The sequence below is a fragment of the Amblyraja radiata genome, chromosome 11 (genome assembly GCF_010909765.2).
Source record: "Amblyraja radiata isolate CabotCenter1 chromosome 11, sAmbRad1.1.pri, whole genome shotgun sequence".
Taxonomy (NCBI): Eukaryota; Metazoa; Chordata; class Chondrichthyes; order Rajiformes; family Rajidae; genus Amblyraja; species Amblyraja radiata.
In genome coordinates, this window is record NC_045966.1 from 50,116,188 (window position 1) to 50,133,183 (window position 16,996).

Here is a 16,996-nt window from a genome sequence, read left to right on the forward strand (position 1 = left end):
TGAGACCCTGACAGCTGCCGTTGTTCGCGGGTTTAGAGATTGATTTTTAAACTACTATAACTATTATACAAGGCCTTTAAAACTAATAATAGCTTTTGCGACGGGGTCTACCAGTGATTTTTCGTTAATAATTAACTAGGCTGAACATCTTCGATTTGAACAGCCTAGAGAAAATCGCGTTTTAAACCCGCCCCCCTCTAAACGGCGCCAAAATCGCTCACACCCGCAGCGACAGATTTTCAGCGACGCTTCAGGTAGGCTTTGCAACATACCTAGTACATGTAGATAAATTGACTTGGTATAAGTGTAAATTGGCCCTAGTGCGTGCAGGATAGTATTAATGTGCGGGGATTGCTGGTCGGTGTCTCGGTGGGACGAAGGGCCTGTTTCCACGCTGTATTTCTAAACTAAACTAAATGAGTGGAGAAATGGCGGATGGAGTTTAATCTGAGCAAGTGTGATGTGTTACACTTTTGGAGGTCAAATGTAAGGGAAACTATACAGTTAATGGCAAGATCCTTAATGCCATTGATCTATGGAAGGATCCTGGGGTCCACGTACATAGCTCCCTGATAGTCGCAACTACAGAAGGCGTATGGCATTCTTCATCCGTCGGGGCATTCAGTAGTCAGGAAGTCATGTTGCTACTTTATAGGAGTTTGGTTAGGCAACATTTGTAATATTGTGTGCAGTTTTAGTCACCGCATTACAGGATGGGTGTGAAGGTTTTGGAGAGAATGGAGAAGTGGTTTACCAGTATGCTGTGTCGATTGGAGGGCATTAGCTATAAGGAGAGGTTAGACAAATTTGGATTGTTTTTTCGGGAAAGTCAGAGGTTGAGGGGAGAGTTGATAAAATTATATCAAATCATGAGAGGCATAGAGAGACGGTAGACAATCAGAATATTTTTTTTACAGAATGGAAATGTCAAGGACTAGAAGAGTCAAGTCAAGAGTCAAGAGTTTATTGTCATGTGTCCCAGATAGGACAATGAAATTCTTGCTTTGCTTCAGCACAACAGAATATAGTAGGCATGATTACAGAACGTATCATTGTGTCCATATACCATTATATAAATATATACACACATCAATTAATAAGCAGATAAAGTGCAAATAAACAGATCCTCCATAGCACAGAAACTGCTCTCCTCAAAGTCCTCAACGACCTCCTCACCTCTGCTGAGTCCGCAACATCCTCATCCTCCTCGACCTGAGCGCAGCCTTCTATACAGTGAACCATAACATCCTGCTCACCAGACTCAAAGACCTCGGCATTGAAGGCTCTGCACTCAGCTGGCTCCGTTCCTACCTTTCCAACAGATCCCACTTCATCTCTCTCCACAACCACACCTCTGCTACAGCCACAGTCACTCAAGGCGTTCCCCAAGGCTCCGTACTCGGCCCCCTCCTCTTCATCATCTACATCCTCCCCCTTGGTCAGATACTCCGCCACTTCAACCTGGACTTCCACTGTTACGCTGATGACACCCATATCTACCTTGGCACCAAATCCCCCCACAACTCTCCCATATCAACTCCTGTTTGCCAGCTATAAAAACCTGGATGCAACATAATTTCCTCAAACTCAACAGCGATAAGACAGAATTCCTCCTCATAGGCTCCAAAGCAAAATCAATAACCTCACTCTCACCATCGACGGCACCACTGTCTCCCCATCTCCCCAGGCCCGCAACCTTGGCGTGATCTTTGATTCCACCCTCTCCCTTGAGCCTCACATCCGCCATGTCATTAAAACCTCCTTCTTTCATCTCCGCAACATCGCCAAACTCAGACCCTCTCTCACACCGCCCGCTGCTGAAAGACTCATCCATGCCTTCATCTCCTCCCGACTGGACTATTGCAACTCACTTCTCCTTGGCATCAGCTCCACCTACATCAACCGACTCCAACTGGTCCAGAACGCAGCCGCCCGACTCATCACCCACACCAAACCCTGGCATCACATCACTCCAGTCCTCAAACAACTTCACTGGCTTCCCATCTCCCACCGGATCACCTACAAAATCCTGATCCTCACCTACAAAGCCCTCCACCATCTGGCCCCCCCATATCTCACTGACCTCCTCTCCCCCTACCAACCCTCACGGTCCCTCAGATCCACATCAGCCGGTCTCCTCTCCATCCACAAGTCCAACCTCCGCAGGGGACAGAGCCTTCTCCAGGGCAGCTCCCAGGCTCTGGAACTCCCTCCCCCAACTGATCCGCAATTCCGTGTCCCTCACCATCTTCCAGTCCCGCCTCAAGACCCATCTCTTCACCTCTGCCTATCCTTAGCCCCACGTCCCCCTCCCTTTTCATCTGTGCATTAATTGTCTTATTATTGTGTTTGTATTGAATTCTGTCTTTACTTTGTGTACCAGTCATGTCTCTACTATTTATTTCATTCCCCTTACATGTTTTTCCTCTACCTGCAAAATGTTTGTACGGTGTCCTTGAGACTCTTGAAAGGCGCCCATAAATAAAATTTATTATTATTATTATTATTAATGTTCAGAGATTTGTTTCAGTTGAGTTTAATAGCCTGAAATGAAAAGTTTAAAGGCGATTTGTGTGGCAAGTTCATTACAGTGTGGTGGGTGTATGGAATATGCTGCCAGAAGTAGTGGTGAAGGCAGATATGATAGTGGCATTTAAGCTTTTAGTTAGACACATGGATATATAGGGAATGGAGGTATCTGGATCACATACAAAGGATATTAATTTAACGGCATCAAGATCAGCATGAACATACTGGGCTAAAAGAACCAGTTCCAGTGCTTGCACTCATCTATTTTCTGCATACCCTTCAAGATAGGTTGGTTTGGAAGGTTAGATCACATGGACTGCAAGATGACCGGCCAATTTGATTCAAAATTGTCTTGGAGGAAGGAGTCAAGGGGTAGTTGTCAAGCATTGTTTTTCTGATACCAGGCCTTACGACCAGTGAGATGCCATGGGGCCATTGCTGGATCCAATATTTACCATTCAAATTGTTAATGTACTTAACTTTAATTTAAACCAGCATCTGCAGTTCCTTCCTACACATAACAAAGTAGTTAAAAGTGTTAGTAAATTTGCAGATGGCACCAAAATTAGTGGTGAGGTTGATTGTGAGGAAAGATATCCACACTTATGACAGGATTTGAATCTGTTGAGAAGGTGGGCCAAGTAGTGGCAAATGGAATTTAACACTGACAAGAGTGAGATAGTGTGGGTGTGTTAGCAATGTCTTCCATGTAAAGACTGTTGGAAAAAAATTATTCAACATATCTTACTTTCCTGTCATATGCTGTATTTATTCACCAACCTTGTTCTCCAATGGCCCACCTGTTAGGGCAGAAAATCACCACCCTCTGTGAAAAGAAATGTCCATGTACCTTTGTGTTAAATGAACAGCACCTTATCTTGTAACTATGTCCCTCTGCTATAAACTCTCTCCCAGTAGTAAAAAAAAGTCCCAACGTCAAGACCCTTGTATACTTGAGTAAGTATTGCAATGAAGTACAAAAATTCATTTATTTTTAACTAGTTGGACCTGCCTGGTAGCTTTTAGGATTTGTGCAGTAAAGAGCCTCATTTCCTTTAGATCACTCATTTGCAATTTCCATTGGTCGGTGGGGGCGCTGCGAGACAGCTGCCCTGCCTGCAGCGTGTTAGTCATTTCTACTCTTTTTGTTTTTTTAGTATGTCCAAATGTGTGTTTTAATGTCTCTCGGTGTGTCTTGTGTGGGGATGGTGAGGTGGGGTAAGGGGGAAACCACTTTCGGTCACCTCCTCCATGGAGAGGCGACTTTTTCCATGTCGCCTCCCTCGCGGCCTAACACCAAGGATTGGTGCGGCCCTTCCCGGAGTCGGGCCCGCGGACTGTTCAGCCTGATGCAGCGTGCTGTGGAGCTTCTAGCCGCGGGTGTGGCGTCCGAAGCCTGGGATCCCTCGTTGGGGATCCCCGGAGGAGAAGAGCTCCGACCCGCCGGCCCCTGGCCTTCAACATCTTGAAGCCGCAAACTGCGGAGCTTCCAGCCGTGGGCGCGGCGTCCGGAGCCTGGGATCCCTCGTTGGGGATCCCCGGAAGAGAAGAGTTCTGACCCTCCAGCCCACGGCCATCAACACCTTGAAGCCGCGGACTGCGGAGCTTCTAGCCGCGGGCGGGGACTTACAGTCCGGAGTGGGATCCCTCACCGGGGATCCCTGGAGAAGAGCTCCGACCGCCAGCCTGCGGTCTACGTCATCTTGAAGTCGTGGTCTCCGGTAGGGAAGCACTGATTCAGGACTTACCTTTCAGACGAGAGGGCCTGTACATCTGGCTGCCCGCAGTGGCGACTACGGAGGTTATGGCCCCGACCACGGGGGAACAATGGAGGAGGACTGACTATACTTTGTGCCTTCCACTGCAATGAAGAATGCTGTGGTGGATGTTTGTGTTGAATTTTTATTGTTTATTGTGTGTTCTTTTTTGATTGTACCGCTGCTGGCAAGTTCATTTCACCGCACTTTATTGAGTAAGTGATGAATAAATCCGATTGATTGATTGACTGATTTGAATAATTTGACATATTGACATGCTCTCCTCTCACCTCTGTCATATTAGGCAGAATCCAGAAAGCATGTACCATCAGATTCAAGAACACCACATATCCTACTGTTATCAGACTAATAACCACGCACCAACCATTCCCCAACGATTATCTAGACTGCACACTGCCTCAGAAAGCAGCAACATAATCAATGACCACTTGCACCTCAAGTCATTCTCTCCCCTTCACCCACCCCCCTCACCCATTGGGTAGAAGATACGGGTAGACATGATAGCACAACCACCAGATTCAAGAATGGCTTTTCCCCTGCTATTATCAGACTATTGTCACATAAACTAACGATGAATTCCCAATCGTCCACTTTACATCATTGTGACACTTACAAATGTTTTAATTTGCACTTTCTTGGCAACTCTAATATATTTTGCATACTTTCCATTTTTGTCGTACTTGGTGTGCTTTGCCTGAATAACATGCAAAACAGTATTTTTCACTATCTCGTTATATGTGCCAATTATAAACTAATATCTGCTTGGTGTATAATTTCACACATTCCCACATTAAATTCCATTTGGCATTCTCTTGCCCCAATCTATCTCATCACTTTGCAAATTTACATTATCCTTATTGCAACTTGCCCTTTCACCTATTTCCATATCATCAGCAAATTTAGAAACTTTACATATTCTTCCTTCAGGTCATTCATGTAAATAATGAATCATCAATCAGACTGCTGACAACTGTTCCTTGCAGTACACCACTGGTTCCTCTATCCAGTTTGAAAAGGATCAGTTTATGCCAAACCTGTTTCATATTTCAGTTTCACTTTTCATTCCATTCAAACACTTCCTCTAATTCTATGGGGCTTTTAATTAATACACCCGGCTCTTGTGTGACACCTTGTTAAATGACTTGTAATCTAAACAACTGCATCTACAGGTTCCCTACATTAACTCGCCGTTACATCTTCAAAAAATTGGATCAAATTTGTCAAATATATTAACTTTTCAATAAACCATTGACTTAGTTTAATTATTTTCAACTTTCCTACATGACTAGTTATTTCCTCTAATTATTGATTCCAAGTTAGGAATAGTAGCTGTTAAACTATCTGATTTATAGTTCCCTGCTTCCTGCCTTTCTTTTATGAACAAGGGCACAGAGTATTGAGTATAGAAGTTGGGAAGTCATGTTGCAGTTGTATAAGATATTGGCGAGGCTGCATTTAGAGTATTATCTTCATTCTGGACATCATGTTATAGGAAATGTCAAGCTGGAACGGGTACAGAGAAGATATACGAGGATGTTGCCAAGACTAGAGGGTCTGAGCTATAGCGAGAGGTTGAGTAGACTGGGACTCTATTCCTTGGAGTGCAAGAGGATTAGGGGAGATCTTATAGAGGTGTATAAAATCATGAGAGGAATAGATCAGGTAGATGCACAGAGTCTTTTCTCCAGAGATGGTGAATCGAGGACCAGAGGGCATGGGTTTAAGGTGAAGGGGAAAAGATTTAATAGGAATCTGAGGGGTAACCTTTTCACACTGTGGATGGTCAGTGTATGGAACAAGCTGCCAGATGACATAGTTGAGGCTGGGTCCATCCCAACATTCAAGAAACAGTTAGGCAAATATAGGACAGGTTTGGAGGGATATGGACCAAATGCGGGCAGGTGGGACTAGTGTAGCTGGGATATGTTGCCCGATGTGGGCAAGTTGAGCTGAAGGGCCCGTTTCCACACTGACTTTTTGGGCATCTAGTTGGCTATATACGTATCATATATCCTCTTAAACCTTTAGCAAATGTGAAAACATTTAACAGATGGGTCCTTTCAAATCCTGTCAATTTGTCAACCTTTAGTCTCCTGTTTCTCCAAAACTTTGTCCCTTGTAACTGGGATTTTTGCAAGTGCTCATATTTTTTAGAATTAGCGCTCTGATATTGTGGGTGTGTTAGCAATGTCTTTCATGTAAAGACCATTGGAAAAAAATATTCAACATATCTATCTTCTGTCATATGCAGTTATTAATTCACCAACCTTGTTCTCTAATGGCCTTATATGTATCTTAACCATCCTCTTCATATTTGTATATCAATATTTTTTTAATTTAATCTTGAATATGAATTGCCTGGCATTTTTGAATGTGGTGAAAATTATACTTTCATAAGCATTAAATCTAATATGTAATTCTTAATTGTGCAGCATATTTCGCATTCCAGTGATCTGCCAAAAGTGGGTGATTGGAAATCTTTTGCCATGTTTTTTGGAACAGCAATATTCGCATTTGAAGGCATTGGTGTGGTGAGTGAAAGATAATTGTACCAATGTTACCAGAGATAGCAATGGTTGTATTGTTCATCCTCTTCATTAACTGCAATTTCATTCTATTTCTGTAATTGACCCTGCAGTTAACAAAACTGCTACTGCTCAAGTAACCATGGGTTCACTAAAGTTGTGTACAACGTTTCCTAAATTTGTGGTTATGATTTCAGTGGAAAAATACTAATAACAAGCCTATTTGTATTTGTTTGACCAAAGTAGCACATATTGGGCTGTCCTGAAGTTTCAGGTATGATGGACTAAAAAGCCGGTGGGCATCTTTCAAAACATGGCCACTGTTGCTATGCAGGAAATGCAATGTGTGCATTGAAACATTTTCCCAACAATGTGGCAATTGACAAACCAGGTCCAAAGTTTAAGATTTCCCACCATTAATGATCCATCAAATTTTCATTTACTCCATCCCCACTAAAATTATAGAAGGGCAGCGCAATGGTGCACTAGTAGAGCTGCTGCCCCACTGTGCTAGAGACCTGGGGTTCAATCCTAACTTGCGTGGAGTTTGTCCATTCTCCCCATGATCATGTGGGTTTCCTCTGGGTGCTCTGGTTTCCTCTGACATCTCAAAGATGTGTGGATTTTGGGTTAATTGGCTTCTGTAAATTGGCCTTCAGTGTGTAGAGAGTGGATGAGAAAATTGGGTAATATGGAACTAGTGTGATCTGGTGATCCATGGTCAGCATGGACTCATTGAGCTGATTGAAAAAAAAAAACATCTATTGATGCTCCAGTGATGTAACCTGGGGTCATTGGGTGTTTCGGGTCTTTCAACATCAGACACCCTCACCCAGGCGACCCAGCCGTGGTTGATCAGACCACGACTAGTCCTGTTTCTATGCTGTAGCTAAACTTTTGCTTCACTGGAAGTGACTACATACTGAACTAATCTAAGATAGACAAAAATGCTGGAGAAACTCAGCGAGTGAGGCAGCATTTATAGAGCGAAGGAAATAGGCAACGTTTCGGGTCGAGACCCTTCTTCATCTTATCTAAGATGTGTCTTTGTTACTTTTTTTTTGTTTAAGGTACTTCCACTTGAAAACAAGATGCAAAAACCACACCAATTTCCAGCAATTCTGTATTCTGCCATCGCAATTGTTACAATATTGTATGTAAGCATAGGAGTTTTGGGATACACTTGCTTTGGTGAAGAAATTAAAGGAAGCGTCACACTAAATTTGCCTCCCTGTTGGTAAGTGTTCATGAGCATTGCCAATCTTTGACTTGATGATCAATTATTTTGAGCTGTTTTTTTAGTCTAAAAGGTCAAATTTTCAGTATTTGATAGAATTTTCCAACAAGCGAAACTATGTTCAAGTTTTAACAACCAGAGATGGAACTTGTCCATCCCGAAATTACACTTCTTTGACAGTTTTCAAACCAAGACCTCTAGATTATTTATTTTTCAGAGGGCATGAAGGTGAACTGTTCAAAATTTTTTGTTGGTTTGAAATAAACTAGATGGCTTTCTTTTGAAAAGACTAGATTTGAGAAAATAGTCCCTTCCGTAAAGTTGTCATGTACGGTTTTTTATCACTTAACTGTTTTTGATAGCTCGCTCATTGGTATGATGCCAGTTGAATTGAAGTGGTGTAGTATTATGAAGCATTGGGTAATTTAACAAGTTCATGCTCACTCTGAAAAATAACATATAATCTAGATTATTATAGTGCTGGGACAGGACTTTTGGCCTACAATGACTGTACTGACCATGATGCCAAAATGTCGGTGGAGCTCGCGGCCGAGATCTGAACCCACACGCCGCGAGTCGACTTATCCATGTGGCTGGGGCCTGGGTCGGCGCTGGGTGGAGAGGTCGTTGCAATGGGCGATGTGAGAACGCTGCTGAGGGAAGGAACAAAGGACCCGGCGTGGGGGGACCGTCGTGAGGGACGGGGAAGAGCAATGGGCAATGGAGGACACAGCTTGGGGGGGGGGGGGGCACAAGGGAAGAACAATGGAGGATCCGACGTGGGGGAACTGCCACCAAAGAGGGGGGGGGGGGAGAACAGTGGACCCGGCATGGGGGTCCGCTGTGAGGGAAGAGAGAGAACGAAAACAAAGAGGGACCTGGCGTGGATACTGTGTATACTTTGTAACTTTGTCATCGGTGACTATTTGCATACCTTGGATATGCAAGCAAAGAATTTTCACTGTGACTTGTGAAAGTTTTTGCCTGTCTAACCGCATCTTAAACATCACCATTATATCTAATTCCACCACTTTCCCAGTATATTCTAGGCACCTACCACTGTGTGAAAACAGAACTCGCTTTGCATATTTCTTGAATATTCCCATTCATGCTGAAAATGTCCTCTATTGTTTGACAATTTCATCCTGGAGAAAATTGTTTTGATGGTCTCCCGTTATTATGTTTCTCAAAATTTATAAACTTCCTTCAGGTCTCACCTCAGCCTCTTGCGCTCCAGAGTAAACAAATTTACTTATTTCATAAATCATAGAATTATCATGTTTACATAACATCATTTGTTTTCTGAAAGCTCAATGAATATACCAGCAAAGAGCCCTTTGAAGTTGATTATTTTTATAAAGAGCTGTAGTGGTCTGAAATGTTATCACTATCTTTACATAGTTATCATGTGGTTACACTACTTATAATTTATGATGTTTTTTTAAGGTAACCATTGTGTTACCATATCCAATATCTGTAATATTATAGGCCTGAACTACAAGTCAAGACACAAATTTAAATTGCACTATAATAGCAAAAAAACTTGCGATTTTACTTAAACTATAACATTAAAATAATTGCCTAACAGTGGTTGTGAAACTACCGAATTGTCATAATGAACTGGATGGATGAAAACTGTATTTTCCACTGAGTTTTATGTAACTATGGCCTTGCATGAAATGACCTTGTGGAAAATCTCAATTCAAGGGCTCATTCAATGACTTATAAAGACCACCAGGGGCGCCGGTGAGATGGCAGCCCTGCCGGCAGTCTGTTCGTTTTTTCATCATTTTGTTATATTTAGCGTTTGTTAAAAGTTTGTTTTAATGTACTTTGGTTTGTTTTATATGGGGGGAGGGGATCAGGAGAAACTTTTTTGAAAGTTCCTACCTTCCCGGAGATGTGATCAATTTTTGGATCACATTCTCCGGGCTCTGCGGCCCGCTGCTGGAGCTGGAGGCCGCCTCGGACTGTTGTGAGCCCCACGGACCTAACATTGGAGCGGATCCCTTGCCTGGGATCGCTCCCACCGCAGCCTGTGGACTTACCGTCAAGGGCTCGCAGACTCGGGAGAGGCTAGTCGGGAGCTCCAACGCCGCAGAAGTTTCGACCAGCCCCGATGCGAGGTTCGATCGCCCGGCGCGGGGAGCTGACAACTGCCCGATGCAGGAGCTAAACGCCTCGACGCAGAGGGCCCGAACGCCGCCGGCTACGGGAGTAAAGATCGTCCCGTTAATGGAGGCCCCAGACCGAGGAGGAACAAAAGGAAGGACTTGAACTTTATTTCGCCTTCCATCACAGTGAGGAATGTGTAGGAGTCACTGTGGTGGATGTTCATGTTAAAATGTGTTTTTGAGTCTGTTGCTTTTAATTTTATGGCTGACCTGGCCAGTGAAATTCCTCGTATGTTGCAAAACATATTTGGTGAATAAAATCTGATTCTGATTCAGATTCTGAAATAACTGGCCTGTGTGAAAACATGACGTGATAATTTGGTATTTGCCCCTTGTGCATGTTTAATGCAGTTACATTTTGAAGACCTAAGATTTTAAGTGCTGGGATTAAATGGATTGAATGTAATCTTTATACATCAAAATTCTGACATTTAAAAAAAAAAGCCACTAAAAGAAAAATGGGTTGACAGCACCTCTGTACCCATCTTTAAACTGTATGAAGAGTGGATGGCGGGTTAGTGGAAACGAGTGTCATCTAATCTGATATTCATTTGGTTTTACAGTACAAAGGGACTAGGAAGCGTCAAGATTATTTAAATTGCACGTATGGAATTATTTTAAAAATGCAACATTCAACTTGTCACAACCCTATACTGTCAACCGATGATGCAACTATAATCCATACAATTGACAATTGTACTGAGCCATTAACTATATTGCTAGTCATTCAGGGGCGATGTGAGAACGCTGCTGAGGGAAGGAACAAAGGAGGACCCGGTGTGAGGGGACCGTCATGAGGGAGGGGGAAGAGCAATGGGCAGGAGAAAATTTAAATATAATCTTCAGTTGTTAATTATCTATTTTGCTTTTTGCTAGGTTGTACCAGTCGGTGAAGATTTTGTATTCTTTCGGCATCTTCATTACCTATGCTGTCCAGTTTTTCGTTGCAGCAGAGATACTTGTTCCACTTGCAGTAATCAGGGTCCCTGAACATTGGAAGTTGGCCGTCAACCTGGCGGTTCGAGCTGCTCTTGTCACATTCACATGTAAGTACATTTCTCTTGAGGGTTGGGATTGACGTTGCCTAGACAATCACACAAACCAACCTCACCTTCCATGGACTCCATCTACACTTCACACTGCCTCGCCAGCATAATCAAGTACCAGCCTCACCCTGGTCACTCCCTCTTCTCTTCTCTCCCATCACGTAAGTGGTACAGAAGTTTGAATACACATAACTCCAGATTTGGAAACAGCTTTTTCCCAGCTGTTAGCAAATGTGGTCCTGACCTCTCATTTACCTCATTGGAGACCTTTGAACTATCTTTAATTAGACTTTATCAGACTGTTACCTTGCACTAAATGTTATACCCTTTATTCTTTAACTATGCACTGTGGATGGCTTGATTGTATTCATGTCTTTACCTGGATAGCATGCAAACAAAAGCTTTTCACTGTACCTCAGTAAATGTGACAATAATAAACTAAACTAAGTTGGAGGAGTGGACTATTTGGCCCTTTGGTACAGCTGTGCCATTCAATATGATCATAGTTGATTATTAACCTTTCAGTTTCAGCACTTGGTATCCAAGGATCTAATCACAGCTTCCTATTTCCAAAGCCATCTCCAAATCAAATTGTTTTTTAAAAATAAAAGTGCAAAACTTAATTTATCTGTTAAATCTCATCTGCTATGTTTTTGCCCACTTGCCCAGTTTGTATGAAACATTGAAGCCACTTGATATCCTTCTCACAGTGTAGCCACAAATATATAGCTTTTGTTTTTCTCCCTATTTCCCAGCTTTCACTTTCTGAAACACAATGTTAGTTGACTTTAATTAACCATTCCATCATAAGTACAGTTTTCCACAGTCATCATCATTAGTATAGAAGTTTTGAGATCACGAAGAATAGATGGGATGGATAGATACATGGGCAAATACAACAATTTGCAACTAAATATGGCTTGTGGAATTGCTTTAATGCTGTTCGGGCCATATAGGCCTAAAACTTCAGTTAAATCCCTCTATAATCTGATACCCTGCATCCTGTGCAGAAGGCAAACAGTGAGTTCTCAAATATGCAAAATTGAATTGGAGAATAACCACTAACACATCTTGAAACATGATCAGAATATTACATTTGAGTCCTACAAAGAGGTCATTTCTTGATCATTCAGAATGTTATGTACACTGGTTCATCAATGGTATGTTATGTTTGCATTTTTACTCAGTGGTCCACTGGATAATAAAATAGATGGCGTAGCTTTTCTCATGAACATTTTGCAATGTCTGATAATAAAGATTCAAGAAGATCAAACAACAATATATGGCTTGATGAAGTAATGTATTGGAAAGAATAGCACACCAGCAGTTCCTTCAAAACTTCATGGAATACATGGGATACCCCTCTCATTCCAGGAAGTATCCGTATGAATCTCCTTTGGACTGTATAAAATGTTACTATATACTTGGCGAACAGGTCGGTGGCTCCAATCCTAGCGATGAGACTCGACTGGCGAGACTGACGTCGGGCAGAGCTATAGTAGTGGGTGACTCCATTGTCCGAGGTGCGGACAGGAGATTCGGTGGCAGCAGGCGAGACTCGAGGATGGTCTGTTGCCTCCCTGGTGCCAGAGTTCAAGATATCACGAACCGACTTCAGAACATACGGAGAGAGAAGGTGAACAGCCGGCAGTAGTTGTGCACGTGGGCACAAACGACGTAGGGAAGAAGAGGAAGGAAGTTCTGCAACGCAAGTTTAGAGAGTTAGGAAGAAAACGGAAAAGCAGGATTTCTAGGGTGGTTATCTCTGGATTGCTTCCAGTAGCTCATGCTAGTGAGGGCAGGAACAGGGATGTAGGGGATCTGAGTGTGTGGCTGGAGGGCTGGTGCAGGGAGCAGGGATTTATATTTAAAGACCACTGGAATCTTTTCTGGGATAGGGGTGACCTGTACAAAAGGGACGGGTTACACCTTAACTGGAGGGGGAACCAATGTTCTGGCAGGCATGTTTGCTAATGCTACACGTGTGGGTTTAAACTAAATCGTGGGGGGAGGGATTGACAAATTGTGAGTACAAAAAGATGGAGATAAAGGGGAAGTGAGTACAGGAAAAGTTACAAAAGACTCCCGAATTAATGGGAAGGAAAGTTCGAGAAGGGATATGAGAGTAAGGTCAGGGCCAATAGTGACCGGTGTGAGAGGGGAGGTGAATACCGAAGTTAAACTGTTGTATATGAATGCGCAAAGTATAAGAAATAAAGTGGATGAGCTTGAGGCTCAGTTAGAAATTGGCAAGTATGATGTTGTGGGAATTACAGAGACATGGCAGCAAGAGGACCAGGGCTGGGAACTGAATATTCAAGGGAATACATCCTATCGAAAAGACAGACAGGTGGGCAGAGGGGGTGGGGGTAGCTCTATTGTTGAGGAATGAAATTCAGCCCTTGCGAGGGGTGACATAGAATCAGGAGACAGTATGGATAGAACTCAGGAATTATGAGGGTAAAAAGACCGTAATGGGAGTTATCTACAGGCCCCCAAACAGTAGCCTGGATATAGGGTGCAAGTTGAATCAAGAGTTAAAATTGGCATGTCATAAAGGTAATGCTACGGTTGTTATGGGAGATTTCAACATGCAGGTAGACAGGGAAAATCAGGTTGGTACTGCACCCCAAGAAAGGGAGTTTGTGCAGTGCCTCCGTGATGGATTCTTAGAGCAGCTTGTAATGGAGCCTACCAGGGAGAAGGCAATTCTGGATTTAGTTTTGTGTAATGAACCTGATTTGATAAGGGAACTCGAGGTAAAGGAGCCATTAGGAGGTAGTGACCATAATATGATAAGTTTTAATCTACAATTTGAGAGGGAGAAGGGTAAATCAGAGATGTCATTATTACAGTTGAACAAAGGGGAATATGGAGCCTTGAGGGAGGAGCTGGCCAAAGTTGACTGGAAAGATATCCTAGCTGAGATGACAGTGGAACAACAATGGCAGGTATTTCTGGGAATTACACAGAAGGTGCAGGATCAGTTCATTCCAAAGAGGAAGAAAGATTCCAAGGGGAGTAAGGGACGACCGTGGCTGACGAGGGAAGTCAGGACAGTATAAAAATAAAAGACAAGAAGTATAACATAGCAAAGATGAATGGGAAGCCAGAGGATTGGGTAACTTTTAAAGAGCAGTAGAAGATAACTAAAAAGGCAATACGGGGAGAAAAGATGAGATACGAAGGTAAGCTAGCCAAGAATATAAAGGAGGATCGTAAACGCTTCTTTCGGTATGAACACCTAAATCCTTCTGAATTTCATGCATCGGCAGTCTCTCTGCATATAAATAATCTGATTGTTGTACTGCATGACCTCTCACTTCATTTGCCAGGTTTTCTCTCAATCTATGGCGTTTGGCAATTGACAAAAAGTAGAAATGTTGTCTATTGAAAAGAATATAGTGAAACTTTGGACCAGCGACTGGTTTGAGATAGTGAGTCAATGGTGTTGCAGGCTGAGGTCAAGAGCATTCTTTGAGTGTGGATTTGAAGAGAAAAGAGAAAAGTGCCTTGACCTGGCATAAGACCGGGATACACTTACACGGACTACAATCGCAAAAAAATACACATACTGTATGTCATACATTTCCTTTCTGCCCCCAACTGACTCTATTTCTTCTTCACCAAATCCTGCCTTGCTATGCTGCCTCTGACATCTGCTTTACAGCCTGACGCAAACTGTGTCTGCGATTTCCTAGCTCTCCAAGTAGCGACGAGGTTAGTCTTGCTATGAAACCTCTACAACCCACCTCTACCGGTGTACTCTTGCTCTCCATCCTCGCTGCTCAACATCTGCTGCCAACTCTACGTATCTAAGCCTTTTCCTTTCATAAGCCTCGTGTACTAAGTTCTCCCAAGGCACTGTCAGTTCTATAAAATACACTGATTAACTGTAACATTATATCAAGCCTCAAACTAGTAGTAATTATTTCCTGTGGAACAATATGTTTCCTCCTAAATCTACCTGTGACTCCCAATCATTGGCTCCCCGTAACTGGCCTGACTCATGCCTGTCAGCAAACTTCCTTCCTCTACCTTTTTCTCCCTCACAGTCAAAATGAATTGCTACCCTCCCAGTCCTGATGCTTACTGAATTCACCCGTACACTTCCTCTCAATTGCTGCAGCTAACCATTTCAATACCTGGTTATGCTGCCAAGTATACTGACCCTGACAAAATATGCCTCAAAGTTGCCCCCTCTGAACACAAGGGACATGCCGGGGCCCCACCTACCCATTGTTTGAGGTTCTGCCGTGATGGCAGAACATCATAAATAGCCATATAAGGAAACTTGCGTGACCTGCCTCCAGCTCAACCTCCTCTTTTCTACACTTTCCTAGTTCATCCACTGTCCCTGCTTAACCTGACCTACTGCCCTTACACATTTCACTGCTTTCTCCTGACGACGTACCTGCTCTACAACCAATTTCCTCTTCTCTGTTGGACCTGCCTTACTCCACACTAGTTTCCCTGTGCTGAGCCCTAAGCCTCCTTTCCCTTGCTGCACCCGGCCAACAATGCCTCAGAGCCACTTGTGCTTCTTCTACTGCCTTCTTTGAGTTCCACTTCCTCCCTCTAGTTACACTTGGCACCAGATTACTAACTAAGGTATCCTTACTCCCTGATAATTGCAACTCTAACCTCACCTTAGCACACTTAAACTCCTCTGTTAGGCCAGACAATGGTAAATGGAGAATAACTTTCCCATATAAAGCCACATTACTAAGATGCAGTGGAACTCCTAACCAGTTCCTAATTTATGAACTAACCAATCTCTCTAAACATTCCACCTTAGAAATTGGCACCTCATATACTGTCAATGGCCACATCAACCTAGGGAATAGCCCAAACTGCAAACACCGCAACTTCAACTTGCCTGGAAGCCCTGACTTCTCTATCCTTTCTAACCCCTCAGTAACATCCTTTCTAAGTTGCTGAACCTGTTTAGTGTCATCCAACTTACTGTTATACCACCTATACAAACTTATAACTGGTTTCACCATTGTAGTTGGGACTTCATCTACACAGAACCTTTTCTCCACTTACTACCTCTTGCCAAAGATATACCCCATGACTTCTAGGCTTAATTTTTCAATCTAGCCCATTTAAGATTGTAATTTAACTTATTTAACAACCTTCTTGTATAAGCTACTGTTGTGGTCACCAAGGTCATATCATCCATATAGGTCCTGATTGGAGGGAGGTGCAGTCCAACCTGCCATCTCTCCACGCCCACGACCCTCCGTGATGCTCTAATCACTAGCTCCATCGCCATTGTAAACGCTAACAGGGAAATAGTACACCCTGCGATAATGCCAATCTCTAGTTCTTGCCATGCAATCGTGAAGTCTCCTGTACTAAAACACATTTGGACATCTTGGAAATATGCTTTCACTAAATTTACTATTGATCCTGGAACTCTAAAGAAATCAAAAGCACTCCAAATAAGACTATGTGACATAGATCCAAACGCCTTTGCCAGGTGCAAATACACTACATGCAAATCTCTTCTCTCAAGCTTGGCTGTCTGAATCTGGTGTCATATTACACTAATGTGTTCTAAGCAACCTGCGAAACCTGGGATTCCTGCTTTCTGCACTGTGGTATCTATTTACCTGTTTCTTTCCAAATAACCTGTCAGCCTCTGCACCACTATGCTAAAGGAAATCTTGCCTTCTACATTTAGGAGACATATAGGCCTAAA

General features: G+C 43.0%; 1 protein-coding gene across 2 annotated transcripts in view; it reads left to right on the forward strand.

Moving 5' to 3' along the window:
- LOC116978623 (proton-coupled amino acid transporter 1-like) overlaps positions 1-16,996 on the forward strand; it is a 65,346-nt gene that overhangs the window by 35,991 nt on the left and 12,359 nt on the right. For both annotated transcript variants that reach the window (XM_033029908.1, XM_033029909.1), the window contains 3 exons: positions 6,740-6,838; positions 7,903-8,069; positions 11,120-11,289. In XM_033029908.1, coding sequence (XP_032885799.1) covers positions 6,740-6,838; positions 7,903-8,069; positions 11,120-11,289 — 436 coding nt within the window. The remainder of the gene's footprint in view (positions 1-6,739; positions 6,839-7,902; positions 8,070-11,119; positions 11,290-16,996) is intronic.